This window comes from Talaromyces proteolyticus (assembly GCF_021365285.1).
Source record: "Talaromyces proteolyticus strain PMI_201 chromosome Unknown BGW36scaffold_9, whole genome shotgun sequence".
Taxonomy (NCBI): Eukaryota; Fungi; Ascomycota; class Eurotiomycetes; order Eurotiales; family Trichocomaceae; genus Talaromyces; species Talaromyces proteolyticus.
The window spans coordinates 156,866-172,143 of record NW_025764285.1 but is presented as its reverse complement, the minus strand read 5'-3'; the positions used below and the strand labels follow the sequence as shown (position 1 = coordinate 172,143).

General features: G+C 48.5%; 6 protein-coding genes across 6 annotated transcripts; 3 read left to right on the top strand and 3 right to left on the bottom strand.

Annotated features, from left to right (window-relative positions):
- Window positions 1-253: 253 nt before the first annotated feature.
- On the bottom strand, window positions 254-1,950 carry BGW36DRAFT_409240 (major facilitator superfamily domain-containing protein; the record flags this gene model as incomplete). The annotated part of the gene is made up of 4 exons (XM_046219099.1): window positions 254-878; window positions 964-1,540; window positions 1,595-1,687; window positions 1,740-1,950. The coding sequence occupies 4 exons, from the start codon at window positions 1,948-1,950 to the stop codon at window positions 254-256; spliced, it is 1,506 nt and encodes a 501-aa protein (XP_046069239.1).
- Window positions 1,951-3,255: 1,305 nt separating this feature from the next.
- On the top strand, window positions 3,256-7,587 carry BGW36DRAFT_398885 (Hydantoinase B/oxoprolinase-domain-containing protein; the record flags this gene model as incomplete). The annotated part of the gene is made up of 10 exons (XM_046218467.1): window positions 3,256-3,297; window positions 3,351-3,531; window positions 3,587-3,670; window positions 3,733-4,050; window positions 4,116-4,459; window positions 4,521-4,691; window positions 4,749-5,094; window positions 5,156-5,291; window positions 5,319-7,447; window positions 7,505-7,587. 10 exons carry the CDS (start codon window positions 3,256-3,258, stop codon window positions 7,585-7,587), a joined length of 3,834 nt encoding a protein of 1,277 aa, XP_046069238.1.
- A 6-nt stretch (window positions 7,588-7,593) lies between these two features.
- On the bottom strand, window positions 7,594-9,214 carry BGW36DRAFT_207355 (uncharacterized protein). The gene is made up of 4 exons (XM_046209896.1): window positions 8,395-9,214; window positions 8,123-8,337; window positions 7,978-8,070; window positions 7,594-7,921 (listed from the first exon to the last, which is right to left on the bottom strand). Exons 1-4 carry the CDS (start codon window positions 9,035-9,037, stop codon window positions 7,883-7,885), a joined length of 990 nt encoding a protein of 329 aa, XP_046069237.1. The 5' UTR covers window positions 9,038-9,214; the 3' UTR covers window positions 7,594-7,882.
- A 137-nt stretch (window positions 9,215-9,351) lies between these two features.
- BGW36DRAFT_207358 (thioesterase-like superfamily-domain-containing protein) lies at window positions 9,352-10,955 on the top strand. The gene is made up of 3 exons (XM_046209897.1): window positions 9,352-9,772; window positions 9,833-10,364; window positions 10,426-10,955. The coding sequence occupies exons 1-3, from the start codon at window positions 9,666-9,668 to the stop codon at window positions 10,714-10,716; spliced, it is 930 nt and encodes a 309-aa protein (XP_046069236.1). The 5' UTR covers window positions 9,352-9,665; the 3' UTR covers window positions 10,717-10,955.
- Window positions 10,956-11,349: 394 nt separating this feature from the next.
- Window positions 11,350-13,292, top strand: BGW36DRAFT_345221 (amino acid/polyamine transporter I; the record flags this gene model as incomplete). The annotated part of the gene is made up of 6 exons (XM_046213188.1): window positions 11,350-11,553; window positions 11,628-11,698; window positions 11,751-11,864; window positions 11,933-12,015; window positions 12,076-12,453; window positions 12,505-13,292. The coding sequence occupies exons 1-6, from the start codon at window positions 11,404-11,406 to the stop codon at window positions 13,290-13,292; spliced, it is 1,584 nt and encodes a 527-aa protein (XP_046069235.1). The 5' UTR covers window positions 11,350-11,403.
- Window positions 13,293-13,452: 160 nt separating this feature from the next.
- On the bottom strand, window positions 13,453-14,878 carry BGW36DRAFT_398881 (phosphoesterase superfamily protein; the record flags this gene model as incomplete). Its single annotated transcript, XM_046218466.1, has 3 exons — window positions 13,453-13,734; window positions 13,800-14,252; window positions 14,315-14,878. The coding sequence occupies 3 exons, from the start codon at window positions 14,876-14,878 to the stop codon at window positions 13,453-13,455; spliced, it is 1,299 nt and encodes a 432-aa protein (XP_046069234.1).
- Between the last annotated feature and the right edge of the window lie 400 nt (window positions 14,879-15,278).

The window sequence follows — 15,278 nt, the reverse complement described above, 5'->3', positions numbered from 1 at the left end:
TCCATGTACATCAAGGGCTTCTACGAAGAAAGAAGAGCTTTTCATACTTCAAAATTCAACTGAAGCGTGCGACAACCATTCGCATTGATATTATCAACGATAAGGCTTATTCTGCAAGGTTATCTTGAGTCTTTTGAATCGGTTGAGATTTTTATGTGGTTAATGACATTTCGTATCATCTACTAAATGTAAGGAGATGGAATGAAAACTTCACATGATCAATGTTCTGGTACTACTCAAGGGGAATAAAATATCAGAGTTCCTTTATAGTCTCCACAGGCTCGTCTTCTTTCCCCATTGCATCAACGTAATTGACTGCCTGCTCCGAGTCATCCTTCTTTTGTCTATTAAGTGGGAAATTCTTTGAAAACCATAAAATGACAGGAATTCCGAGTAGATATACACCCCACAATGCCGCATTCACCTTGTAGCCAGACTTGTAATTGGGAGCTTCGCTTGCTGGATAGGCATATAGCGGTACGAAGGCATTGAATGTATAGCCCATGGTATTCAGCCATCCGAGAAGGATACCTCGCTCCTCAGCACTGTCCCCACAGACTTCATTACCCCATGCAAACAGCAATGCTCCGGTTCCAACAGGCACAAAAGTCAGGTACCATGCGAAGTATTTCGCGCCAAAAGGAATGTCCCATACAGACAACAGGATGCCACCCACTAAGCCAAATGTGGCGCCTACCATGATGACAGGCCATCTAACACCAAGCGCATCAGAAGCAACGGCGAAGATAAGCGCCGTGACGATTTCGATAGCATATCCTCCAGAAGGAATCACGTTGATCTTTGAAACTGAATATATGTCGAGAGACTTGAGCCAGAGATTCATGTACGATGCGATATGCAGGGCAAGAACAAATGCGCTGTAATGGAAAGATTTCAGCAAATTAGCTTTAATGGTCGAGAATACGAAAGGGGGAGAGAAAAAGTTGGAACGAGAGATCTTACATATAAGGAAGAACAAACACGTAGATTGGCCAGTGAGACAAGGCTTCTTTCAGCGTCTTCCATGTTATGCCCTTTGGTTCTGCTCTCCCAGCACGCACCATTCGAGCCTTACCAACTCTCTTATCGACGTCTCTAAGATAAAAGGCTTTCGAATTCGATGGGGCGTCGGGGATTAACCAAAAGCCTACACTTGCAATAGGAATAGAAATAATTCCATCGAAAATGAACAGCCATCTCCAACCCTTCAGCCCGCCTGTACCGTTCATTCCGTTGTATATTCCCGCTTGCAAAAAGCCGCTGAACATCTGTGCAGCGGCAGAACTCTGCTGGAAAATAACTGATCTTTTACCCAGCTCTTGTGGCGTATACCAATTACCGAGAAGTGTCATCATTCCTGGATATGCAGATGCCTCGCATATGCCGACGAGGAAGCGGATGCCGTAGATTGTTTTCACATTGGGTGCAGCGGCCATACACATTACAAGGCCTCCCCAGATAAGTTCCAGAGTTGGAAGCCATACGGATGGGCGAATGCGCATTTGAATGAATTGAGAAGGGAGTGTACCGACAATGTATCCTGAATAACAACTCAACAGACGTCCTCTCTATGTGCGGGTTGATAGGTACAAACCAATGGTCCAGAAAGTGGTCATCCAATTCAATTGATTGCCGTACATGCCGAGATCTTCTTTCATACCGCTGACATATGCATTAGAAATATTTGCTATTGAGTGTGTCAGACTTGATCTGGAGTGAGACGTTTGCGCTGTACTAACTCGAATCAAGATACATGACAAAATAGTAGAAACAAGCCCAGATTAGATAAAACGAATCCAGCCTGCGCACCAGCTGGTGCTCTTCTGGATCCTTGTCATCCAGCGAATCCCAGAGAACACCAATTACACGCTTCCCAATTGACTTTTTTGGTCTAGGGGAGGTGTTTTGAATGTAGACTTCTGGTTCGGCCGTCTCTTGAGTAACGGCCATCTTGTAGGCGCGTTTTACCTAGTCTTGACACTAGGAAAGTCACCCCTGTTAGCAGATGTAGGTCGAATATTTGCAGGTAGTGGAAATCCAGTTCTTTATCTGGTCCTGGGCTGAGGGAAGCGACATCAACGTAGGTATGGAGCTATGACCACTGGCATATCCGATCTCGCATGCATAATCACACGGACGGGCCAGCCATAAGATGTCGCCATACAGTGCGGGTATAAAATTGGCTGGGACGAAAATATTTGAATCAAACAGGCTTGCAGGATGCCATGACTTGCTAAGCTTTCTCAGGAAGACAAATAGCCCAATCACAGCCGGCTTAAACTCGCCCTTACCGTCAAATTGCGTGCTTGATGAGGGGTTGTTTGTTATCTTTAAAGTGAGCTAAAAGACTAATGCGTCCCGATCCAGAAACAATTGTCGGCAAGCCTGCCGTCTCGGGCTTGCCTTCTAGGGCTATAAGGCACTTAGTATTCCACACTATTACCTTATTTTTGTCAGTGCGCTTGCTTGAGCACAAAGCTGTTTTCCTGAATAGTCCTTCTGGCCAAACATGTAAATATCTGTGCCTCAAAAATAGTCCTTGGAGAGACTGGTATGCTGCTTTTATGTGAAGGTTTAGGCCGTACCATGCCTTTTGGTTTTTCTGATTAATCCAGATAACATACGGAAGTTGCACCTCCAAGGAAGAGATTATGTCTAAATGATATCTTCATCACTGTGAAGCGGTACATACCGCCGTAACGCCTCGGAAAATACCCGGGGAGTTTACAAAAATTATCTTCAGTGCGGGCCAACGAATCAATTCACGATTGACCCCGCTGCTGCCAATCAGATAACTATCTCGGTTCCTTGATTCGTGGCAACTCGGGCGAGTGGTGCCGGAATAATACCCTAATAAATCACCATTTTAGCTCAAGCTTGCTAACAAATGTTGACTGTTGACTGATAACTATCCCAGGTCGACATATGCCACGTGCTGCGTGGGGAGCTCAACCCACTTGACTATGGATAGTACTGCGAGATCGGATGAAAATGGGGTTTGAGATTGACTCTGTTCTAGGATGACCGTAGGGGAAATCAAATATTTTCTTTCTCAGAGAGGATCCCATTAGCTATGCTGTGGACTGGTTAATTCTTGACTCTTCCAGATGTTCGCATCAGAAGTCTTTTTACAACATTACCAACAATCCAACAAATAGCTGTACTGCTATATTCAGCCTAGATTTCATTTTAAGCTATACAGATCTTTTGCACAGACAAAAATAAAAATAAAGATCAGCATCTGCAACCAGTCTCATGACTGCCGTTAACGAGGGCGGTATCCGCATTGCTATAGGTGTGGATACCATCCTCCTTTTGCGTTGATGATATTCTGACACTCGAGAAGATAGAGGGGGACTTTCTGCGATGTAATCGCTCAAGTTCCTCACCGTGAGGACCTCGTCTTTAAGCTGCTGTCTGTCGACCCGCAGAACTACCGCGATGCGCCTACAGAAGCAATTCGGCGAGTGTTGCAGGTGACTGAGGGACGACAAATCCCCTCCGACGAGAAGCTTGATGCGTCCACAATTGGTAAGAGATTTGTCTTTTTCCTACAGATGTAGATAGATCTAAGTGGATGAATCAGAATCATGTCGTATTGGGACTACAATTGCAACCAATGCCCTGCTAGAGCAGAAAGGGGAGCGTTTCGCCCTTCTCACTACAAAAGGTTCACTATCCTAGCCCTGTTTAGATGCGGCTTTACGACTGACGATTTTTGGCGTTTTTCAGGGTTCAAAGACCTATGTGAGATTGGCGATGGCTCTCGCCCCAAGCTTTTCGACTTGAACATTCGGAAACCGCAGGTTCTCTTTGAGCACGTCGTAGAAATTGACGAGCGTGTAACAGTCGAGAATTACGAGTTGAACCCTTTCCCTCATCCAGCTTTTGATGACACAGACCCCGCGTTAGTGAAGACAAGTAGCGGAGAGATTATTCGTATATTGCAACCACTAGATATTCACTCGATCCGGCAACAGTTGCAAGCGCTTCGCAGTGCAGGTCTCACCTCTCTTGCTGTTTGCTTTATGCACTCACACATATTCCCAGGTATTTCCACATGCTGTTGAGTGTTGAATTAGAGGGAAAGAATATCGAAAGCTAAGAAAATCAAGATCATGAACAAGTTGTTGGGGATCTAGCTAGGCAAGAGGGTTTCAATTCTGTCTCGCTTTCTTCGGAAGTCATCCCCCGTATAAAGATGCTGCAACGAGCAACTGCCGTTTGTACTGATGCATATTTGTCGCCCATTGTTCATGGCTACGTGAAGAACTTCCTGGATGGCTTCAGATCCCCCCCTCAACGGATTGAGTTTATGTCTTCTGATGGAGGATTGCGTCAAGCTCAAAAGTATACAGGAAATGCCGCATTGATTAGTGGACCGGCTGGGGGTGTTGTTGGTGTTGCAAGGTCATGTTATGATTTGGACGATCCGAGGGCGCTGATTGGGTTTGACATGGTAAGTTGAGCCAATGTCACCGAAACCATCAATAGATACAAAGCATTCTTACAATGTAAAGGGTGGCACGAGTACAGACGTTTGTCGGTATGATGGCAAATTCGATCATATTAGCGAATCAACAATCTCTGAGCGAAGAATCTTCACCCCGATGCTCAACGTAAACACCGTTGCTGCGGGAGGAGGGTCCAAATTGTTCGTGAATAACGGCTTACTGGTAGTCGGTCCCGAAGTGAGTACTGCAAACCACCCAAGTTCATTATGACGAGCGTGTCTAATGAGATAGTAGAGTGCTAGTGCGCATCCAGGTCCAGCATGCTATCGAAAGGGTGGTCCGCTTACCATCACGGACGCCAATCTCTTCCTCGGCCGATTAGTGGTCTCATCATTTCCAGCAATTTTTGGGAAAAACGCAAACGAAACTCTCGACGTGGATGTTGTCGCAGAGAAATTTGAGAAATTGACTGCTGCTGTGAATGCGGAATCTGCAGTCACCTTCACACCAGAACAAGTAGCCCTTGGGTTCATTAAAGTTGCTAATGAGAGCATGTGCCGGCCGATACGTAATGCAACTGAAGCAAGAGGATTTGCGACGCATGATCACAATCTCGTTAGTTTTGGCGGAGCTGGAGGACGTAAGTAGTATTAAAGTAGTGCTACCTGTTTGAGAGAGACCTAGGCTCATGGATGATTTAGAACACGCTTGCGCGATTGCATCGAATCTTGGAATCCGCCGGATTTTGGTTCATCGTTTCTCCTCACTGCTCTCGGCGTATGGAATTAGCCTTGCCGAAATTACGTCCGAGGCCAGTGAGTCACTATCGTTGACGCTGTCCCCTGAGACACTGCCTCTGATCAGAGAACGGGAGAAGATCATCAAGGAAAAGCTCACACAAGATCTACGCAGTCAGGATGTTGTCGGCGACACGATTGAATTCGAAGTCTTCCTTAATCTTCAATACAAGGGTATGGATACAAGCCTTAGCGTTGAAGAGCCTAGCAATGGAGATTATAGCGCCGCCTTCACTGCACTACATCTACGCGAGTTTGCATTTACTACGAATCGTGACCTTGTCGTTGACAGTATTCGCGTCCGAGCTACTGCAAAGACTGTCGGTGGAAAAGACGGCCAATCGGTGTCTCGCGAGCTGGAATACGTGAAAGGTATCAGAAATGTAGCAGAAGCAAAGCTACACCAGAATGTATTTATAGATGGAGAATGGAGGTTGACTCCTGTGTATGATCTCGAAACGTTGAAGATAGGTACGCACATAACAGGACCTTCAATGATTACGGACAAAACGCAAACGATTCTCATCGAACCCAATTACGAATGCCATCTAACCAGTCGGCACTTGATAATCGACAAACTTGTGGACGATGAAATGACCTCTTCGGAGATCAACGCAGAGACAATAAACCCAGTTCAACTTTCCTGCTTTGCAAACCGGTTCATGTCAATTGCCGAGCAAATGGGGAATACACTGCAAAGAACGTCAATAAGCACGAGTATTAAAGAAAGGCTAGACTTTTCGTGTGCGATATTCTCCCCAGATGGTGATCTAGTGGCCAATGCCCCTCATATCCCCATTCATCTGGGTAGCATGCAATTTGCCATTCAATATCAGCATAGGCTTTGGGGCGCGACTCTGAAGCCCGGGGATGTACTTCTCACCAACCACCCTGAAGCGGGTGGTACACATTTGCCTGATTTGACCGTTGTCACGCCTGCATTTTATAACAACGAGTTAATCTTTTACGTCGCTTCTCGAGGTCATCATACTGATATTGGGGGTATTGGTATTACTAGCATGATTCCAGATTCAAAGGAGCTATGGCAGGAAGGTATGGCTGTGAAGTCGATGAAGATTGTCAGTGAGGGAGCCTTTCTAGAGGACGAAGTTCGGGAACTTTTCAACAAAGTGACAGAATATCCCGGCTGCAGCGCAACTCGACGACTAGGCGATAATATATCGGATATCAAGGCCAAAATATCAGCGAACCAGCGCGGTATCCTTCTCATCAAGCGGCTATGCGAGGAGTTTACCTTACCCGTCGTGCATTTGTATATGCGCGGAATCCAAGAAAATGCAGAGCTTGCTATTAGAAAGCTCTTCCGTAACTTATACAAGAACACCGGCGGGAAGCCTCTTCAAGCAGAGGATTGGTTTGACGATGGAACAAGGGTGAAGGTCAAAATCACAATCGACGGGGAAAATGGCACGGCCGTGTTTGATTTTGCCGGCACTGGGGCCCAGACATATGGGAATATGAACATGCCAATATCTATCACACACTCGGCTATTATTTACGTTCTTCGGTGTATGGTCGATATGGATATTCCTCTTAACCAGGGCTGCTTGAATCCTTGCGAGATTGTGGTGCCGAAAGGGAGCATCTTGAATCCATCATCTACAGTGGCAATCTGCGGCTCAACGATATCTAGTCAGCGAGTCACCGACGTACTGTTACAGGCCTTTTCAGCCGCTGCTGGTAGTCAGGGCTGCGCAAATAGTCTCGGCTGGGGCATGGGCGGTAAAGATCCGCTCACTGGGGAAGTCACGCCGGGATGGAACTATGGCGAGACGGTGGGTGGAGGAAGCGGTGCAGGGCCAACGTGGCATGGGACACATGGCGTAAACGTGCATTCCACCAATACTCGAGCCACAGATCCTGAAGTCATCGAGAAGCGCACGCCGGTGATTGTCCGACGTGATGCAATTAATCATGGAACAGGAGGAAGGGGCCGGTATAGTGGTGGGAATGGCATGACTCGTGAAATCGAGGCTCGGATTCCAATGAAATTCAGTATCTTGTCCGAGAGACGAGTATACAGTCCATATGGGCTGGAAGGGGGAGAGCCTGGAAGTGTTGGGGAAAACTTTATCTTCAAGAAGAACGAGCAAGGGGAGATGGAGAAAATCAATATTGGTGCTAAAGCTGTTGTCGGGTTGAACGCAGGCGACTACATCCAGATAAACTCTCCAGGTACGTATGGCCATTTAATGGTAACTACGGTTATAAGCTGATACGGATTGATTCTAGGGGGCGGTGGCTGGGGGAAATATGCAAAAGAGACGCTGGATGAGGTTAGCAGAGGAGTTCGGCCAGTGCCGTCGTCAAGGTGAAAGAAATTAAAGTACTGAAGGTATCGTAGAATTTTATAGAAGCTAGACCGGCAAAGGAATAATATCAGCATCAATGGTGAGTATAAAAATTAAAAATCATTCTCAATCGAACCATACTGGCCATCGAAACTTTGAAACGAAAGCTCTTTCTAATACAAGCAACTATTTGTTTGTATAAGTTGACCTAAAAGGATTCATCAAGGACAATAAAGCATGCATCGTATGATTGATCATCGATAGTATCCAGACGCGACGCTGGATGCCGTTACCTGATTAACCAATGTTAAGAATATCTTCAAACCCCATCTCCAAATCGATAATAACTTGTCCATCTCTTTATTAGGAGTTAGCTAAGTAGATCAAAGAACTAGTACAAAGTTTCATATGTACCTCATCATATGGTTTAGATTCATTCACAAATCTCAAGTCAGTTGCCAGACGAATGACATTATTCGGGTCGTTGTTAATAGTAGAAGCATGGATCTAGTTAATATCGTTAGCTCCCACATTCCATTCAGATGGTAATAAGACATACAGCATGTGGCTTGTGCAAAACCACGTCGCCGGCCTCATATGCCGCTACCAACCAACGCCGACCGTGTTGCCTTGCAAACTCGGCCGGGTTTTCTGAAAGCAGTCCAGTCGACATCATATTCTTATTGAAAGCGTTTTTGGCCTCCTCTTCCGTCAGTCCGCATTCGCGAGCTTTTGAGTAAAAGTTTTGTTCTATCTCGATTCCCACGGCATCACCTGTATGTTAATTAGCACCTTCACTTATCACTCACACTAGCATGCGTTAACACAAACCATCCTCAAGATAAATCAACCCCCCACCCGTCAGACTGATATCACCCATCGGCACCCAGGCCGTCACACTCGTCGGCTCGCCGTGTCGAAGAAAGATTTGATCGTAATGCACGCCAATCGGCTTTGTGCGCGGCACATTGTTCCTGAGGAGAGATCTCTTCAGGCCCAAGGTGTGTTCGTGCCAGCCCGTGAATTTGGCAACGAAATCCAGCAGCGCCTGGTGTTTACACAGATCTTGTGTATACCAGTCCTGGTAGTGTGCTTGAATGGCCAAGTCGACAAATGCCTGTGCGTTCTCACCACCAGGTCTGCCATTCATCCCGATAGCACCGGCCCCAATGCCAGGGAAATCGTCCGGCGAATGATTTGGGTTGAAGATGCCTTGTACGGGGGTGGTGTTTTCCTTGAGTACACCAGTGGGCGACATCATCTCGAAGTATTTGGCGCGGGCGCGTAAAACATCCTCACGCGGGAGAACTCCTTTTAGAAAAAGCATGCCCTGCTTATCATAGCGGGCGCGTAGGATGTCGAGGGGCTCTGTGGAGTATGATGGCGTGAGTTGGACGATATCTTCGGGGTTTAGAGCACCATCGTTCACGGCGAGCGGGCCGGTTCCTGGTTCCTCGATCTCGATGCCGGGCATGATAATTGAATTTCTAATTATCCTCTCAGACTGTAATTGAGTGGGATTGAAGGTGGCGGGTGATATATACTAATATTCGCGGCTATTTTCCGAACCCATACAGCCAACAAATAATAATGTATGTCTAACATGCTAGTATATAGCAATTGATGTCAACTGACCCAGTGAGACGGCCCACCTCCCCGCACCTGGAGAGAGGAAAAGGTCGGCGAGTCTTAACTCTTTGGTCTTGTAGACGGTTCTGAGATAGGAAAACATCCCCGATAGTTGCCAAAAGAGAGAGTTGAATATATTAATAGCATCCAATGTCAAGTACAAGTATCCGTGGCGGTGGGTATCGCCCCTGCTTGGCAGTTTATCTGTATTCGCTTAGGTAATTTCCAGGTCCTTTATATACGTTAACTCTTTGGTCATTTGGTCTGCATTGACCAGGATGCATGCGCGTAGGAGTTGCGGGGTTGGTGGTAGTATGCAGTTGAAGATGGGTGTTGTTGAACCTCGGCAAATAATAGAGCAGGCGCCGTGACTGCGTAACTGCCGCCTCTACAACCACACCAGTTGGCCTCATGGCTTGTTCTCTGCAACATCAAAACATACGCACGCCTCGCCCAGGCTGCTCTGCTCGATAATGCCGCCCAAGACGACGTCGTTTGCCGACGCAGCGCGCGTGACGCCCATCGTAGGAACAGACAACCAGTTCGAGGCGACCGTGCCGTGGGACTGGTGCGGCCAGCTGTCAGTCAACATTTATTTACTTTAGTATCATCATCCTCTGAGAGCTCACCCCGGACGCAGACACGCCCACGGCGGCTTCACCGTCAGCCTGATCTTCGCTACGACGCGCTCGTACTTCCTAGCCAAATACCCATCAACACCGCAACCCGACCCGATCAACAGCCAAGTGCACTTTGTCCAGCCCGCGCCCCGCGGCCGCGTCGTCCTCACCGTGACCGAGCTCAGCCATGCGCGGCGATACTCGACCGTCGAGGTGAAACTGCACGATCCGCAGGGCAAGCTATGCACGGCTGCCACCGTGATCCAGGGTAACCTGGCCACCGAGAAGGGCCCTTCGATCGCCGTGCCGCCGACGTCGCTGTCGCGCGACGAGCTGCCGCACCGTGAGCGCGACTGCGACCAATTCGTGCACCCCCCGCTGATCACCAAGATTATGCCCGTCTCGACCAAGATGGGCGTGCTCAGAAGGAAAGGCGCTGAGACGCAGTTTCTCAGCCGCAGTGGCAAGCTGAACGTGAAGGAAATGTGGATGAGGTGGAACGATCCGAACCAGAAACTGGATGTGATCAGTCTGGGGAGTGTGTGCGATACTGTCTGTCCTTCCTCTCACACCAATATTCATGAATATAGACTAATTGATATATAAAATGCAGCTCCTCCCTGCCCCCCTCAACTTCGATCCCACCATGGCCGACGCGAGCAAGTACCTCTTCCCGACTCTGTGCATGTCGGTGGAGGTCAAAAAGGACCCCGGCAACGCTGAGTGGCTTTTTCTCGAGGTCATAACCCACAAGATTCATAACGGCCGATTTGACAGCGATGTGCGTGTGCTCGACGAAAACGGCGATCTGGTCGCCTTGAGCAAGCATGTTTCTGCCATTGCTGATGTCAAGCGAACAAAGACGACTAAGATAACTATCGGGGAGGAATTTTCCAAGTTGTAGCAAGACTCATTCTACGCCGTAAACCATGAGTCGTCTGTAGACTACGGCGAAACGTGCATCGTAGGAGAATGTGTATATAGAGTTACTAGTCTCTGGTCTAGTTGGGTCTGGCTGCGGCTAACAATTATCATAGCGAGATTCCTAGCAATTATCATAGCGAGATTCCTACCTTGGTCATACAATATATATAATATTATTTACATGTAAAAAGGGCGTGGTAATACTATATTACATATTTGGTGATTGTTCTATCATCCTCATCTAAACAATTTTATGAGCCAAAAGATAGTCTATATTTCTTTCTTCGGTTTTCAATTTCATTCCCATTTTTTCCAAAGCAATATTAAGTATTAATGAATGCATACCAACACCCAACATGTATCATCCAACACCCAACACGTATCATCCAACATGCGACATGCATCGTCGCCAATCAGTAACAAAGACGGAATAGCGCCACACAAGAAGTTCACGTTGACCAAAAACAAACTAGCGGCATCAATTTCAAGACAAGCTACTGATCTGTTACACAATCTGGCCATGGCATTCTCATTCTCATTTTCAAAACTCAAAGTTTCTGTTTGGTCCTCGACGGGATTGATGATAACAGCTCAGAAAACCCGCACCCTGGCCGCCCTCTTGTCCTCTCGCGGTTCTTCTACAGTGAACGACACGCAGCAGGAAAGAATGCCCTTAATCACCGAATTGTCTGATAATGAATCGGTCAATGCCGCTAGCAAATCTCCCATTGATCGCGATGGCGATGGCGATGACTTGGGTGCGTCTGGCGCCGATATGCAGGATATGCGGCGCATGGGCAAGACGCAAGAACTCAAGGTCTTTCCTCCCTTACACCTCTTTGTCCCCCTCTTTTTTCCCCTCGTGGATTGAATGCTGATAGTGATCCACAGCGTGATTTCCGGCCTCTCGCCGCACTCAGCTTTTCGGCTGTTCTACAGGCGACGTGGGAATTCATTCTTATGTAATAACCAGGCCTGAATTATCTCCTAGTAGCATAGTACTGATGTTCATAGCTCGAATACTCAGGGTCTCGAGAATGGCGGCCTTGCTGGCATGTTCTGGACCTATGTGTGGACGTTTATTGGGTTTTGCTTTGTAATTGCGTCGCTGGCGGAGATGGCGTCAATGTACGCCTCTTAACAGCGTCTATATTTTCTGAAAGTATGCACTTGCTAACCTACATATGTAATGACAGGGCTCCGACGACCGGAGGGCAGTATCACTGGGTCTCTGAGTTTGCTAGCCCTCGTTGGCAGCGCTTTCTCAGCTATGTCACCGGTAAGCAGTACTCCTGACAAAGATCGCTCCAGCAGGAAATGAAGTCTAACTTGATAACAGGATGGATGGCCGTTTTAGCCTGGCAGGCCGGCGCAGCCTCGGGCTCTTTTCTCACCGGCACCATTCTCCAAGGTCTTATCAGCGTGCGCGACCCTACCTACGATCCGAAACGGTGGCAAGGAACACTGTTTGTATTTGCCATGGTCGCGCTGATCTATCTCTTCAATGTGTATGCATCAAACTGGATGGCCCGTATTCAGAACCTGCTTCTTATGATGCATCTCGTTTCCTGGGTTATCATCCTCGTCGTGCTGGCAGTCAAGGCCCCCCATCGAGCAGCCAGTGAGGTGTTCACGGAATTCCAGAATGGAGGTGGATGGCCGACCATTGGTGTGTCGTTGATGGTTGGGCAGATCTCTGCCATCTACGGCTCTCTGAGTGAGTCTTTTTCCACCTCTACAACCTCCTAACACTACTAACCAACTCCAGGCTCCGACGCAACTGCGCACATGTCCGAAGAAATCAAAGACGCCGGCCGTTATGTCCCCATCGCCATGCTCTGGGGCTATATCCTAAATGGCTTCCTCGCCCTCGTCCTGCTAATCGTCTTCCTCTTCGCTATTCCATCTGTAGACGACGCGCTCAGCGACGCCACCGGCTTCCCGTTTCTCTACGTGTTCGGCGCCTGCACTACAACCGCAGGTGTCAACGGCCTAACAGCCCTAATCCTCATCCCAGTGATCTTCAGCAACATCCTCTTCAACCTCTCCACGGCACGCCAAACCTACGCATTCGCACGTGACAAGGGCCTTCCCTTTAGCAGCTGGATATCCCGTATTGACACGCACCGCAGAATCCCCAGGAATGCAATCCTGCTGTCCTGTCTGATTAGCATGCTCCTCTCGCTCATCAACATCGGGTCGACGACCGCCTTCAACGCGATTATTTCCGTGAATGTGGCGGCGTTGATGTTCACGTATCTCGCGGCTATTTCGTGTGTCATATACATGCGGCTGAGAGAGCCGCATCGGCTGCCTGTGAGAAGGTGGTCGCTGGGGCGCGCCAGTTTGCCGGTTAATGTGGTTGGTTTGGGGTATGTGGTTTTCGCGATGTTTTGGTCCTTTTGGCCGGCGGCACCAGGGTTTGTTAAGGAGAGTTTTAATTGGTCCATTGTTATTTTTGGGGGCGTTTTGGTCGTCAGTTTGTTCATGTATGCGGTGCATGGAAGGCGCCATTACGCAGGTCCCGTGGAGCATATATCACGGTCTCTCGGTTAGATTTGACTACAGAGAAGACTGGTTCTAGACTTTCCGAGTATGTACCCCTGATGCGAATTAAGTCTTGACTATTCGAGATGTCTAAATTATTTCAACGATTCACATACGTTGGGACAGATATCTAATATATCATCTCTACCTCGCCACTACTTCAAAAATGTTAACGCTTAAAAGGAGTAGCCGTCGGCAACGCAGTCGGCGTATTGTTCCTCGCCTTGGTCTGAATCAAATGATCGAAACTTGGCGCATGCTCAACTCTAGGATTAAACGGTTCAAAGCCCCAGAGATAGCCAAGCGAGCGAAGAATCGACGTAGCAGAGTACGACACGGTCTCACCAGCAGCATTCGTACCCTGCTGCTCAACATACCCCTCACTCACCCAGTCCGAGATCAGCAACGTCGGGATCCGGCCACCCAGACGGTTGAATGTGAAGGTATAATCCTCGCCACTCGGCGTGCTGGTCATGTATGTCAGGTTATCTGGCCGGGGGCCAGTGGAGGCGGAACGTGGTCGTGGAAGCCGCCCGTCTCGTCGAACGACAGCACAAAGAGAGTATTCTTCCACTGAGGGCCGGCGCGCGCGGCGTCGTAGACGCGCCGGATCAGTGCCTCGCCGTCTGAGACGAGGCCGCTCGGGTGCATGGAGTTTGTGCCGACGCCGCAGCAGGACGGGTTGATGTAAGCAAGCTCGGGGAGAGTGCCGGCCGCGGCATCAGTGTAGAAGGTTTCAAGATCGACGATTTTGTCCTGGTTGCCCGTGTTGTACGTCCAGTTGAAGTAACCGGCGTCGGGTCCAGTGCCGCCAGCTGTGTCCCAGTAGTTGAGCCAGGTGTGGTTGGTCTCGGTTAGGGCTTGCCAGATGGACACTTGCGGGAATGCGTGCTCCGTGAAGGAGTCGTCATTTGAGCCGTGGCCGTACGTAGTGCCTGAAACTAGCGCGGCGCGGTTTGGGTTTGTGGGCTATCAAGTATGTACACATCAGTTTGGTATACAGACAGTATGATCTTGGGTGGTTGCGTTACCCCAGGAACGTCCGAATGCCAGTGATTGAAGGTCAGGAAGTTTTGCACTAGAGCCGTGAGGACAGGAACCTGTTCCTCGGTATAGTAATTCATCACTTGGGTGGCCAGCTCCGACCTATTGGCATCCGAAGCATACAGACGGATTTGCTCATGGACAAATCCGTTTTGACTGGGCGTCAACGCGCCGCTCTGCACGAGAGATTCGTCTGGGTTGAAGGTACCGTAGAATTCAAGGTTATTTCCATAGACCCCATGGTCTGGGTCATCAGATACAGAGTCGTAGTCTTTGGCGGCGCTGCAGACATTGCCCTCGGACGCGGCGGTCAGGTTGTAGGGATTGCAGTAGGGGCCACTGTTGATTGGGTTCTCCAGCCCTTTGAGCGTCTGGCCGCCAAGAAGGTTGTCCAGTGAGCGGTTTTCCATCACTAGGACAACCACATTTTTGATCTTGTCTTTGAAGTTCTGAATCGACGCCGCTGATCCAGGCTGGGCACGCTTGGTGGGAATGGCTGATGCAGAGGCGGCGAGGGCCAGTAGCAGCCTGACGAGAGTAGCTGAATGCATTCTGACAATCAACTTATTTTCTTATTTTTTTCTCGGTTGTATCCCTTGTAGCCAGGAATCGAGAAGAAAACGATGTTTGGGAGGGGCCCTCAGGTACATTTATACTAGATATCTCCGGGCCGGCTACATGCATTCCAGCTGCACTGCACCTTCATTGCGTAACCCCGCACGCAACACAATCACAATAGCGAATCATTCGCATGCATAATCATTGATACGATGCAAGGCGGCGATCCAATAGAGAAAAATTATCCGTACAATCCTGGTGTGAGACACGCGGACACAATGTCGACATTTCAACCATCTCCAATAGAATGGAGATGAAGGTGCACGAGGAAACTAACAATTAACCTTAACCCTAACCCATCGGACCACCGACGATCACAATCAAAGTAAGCAA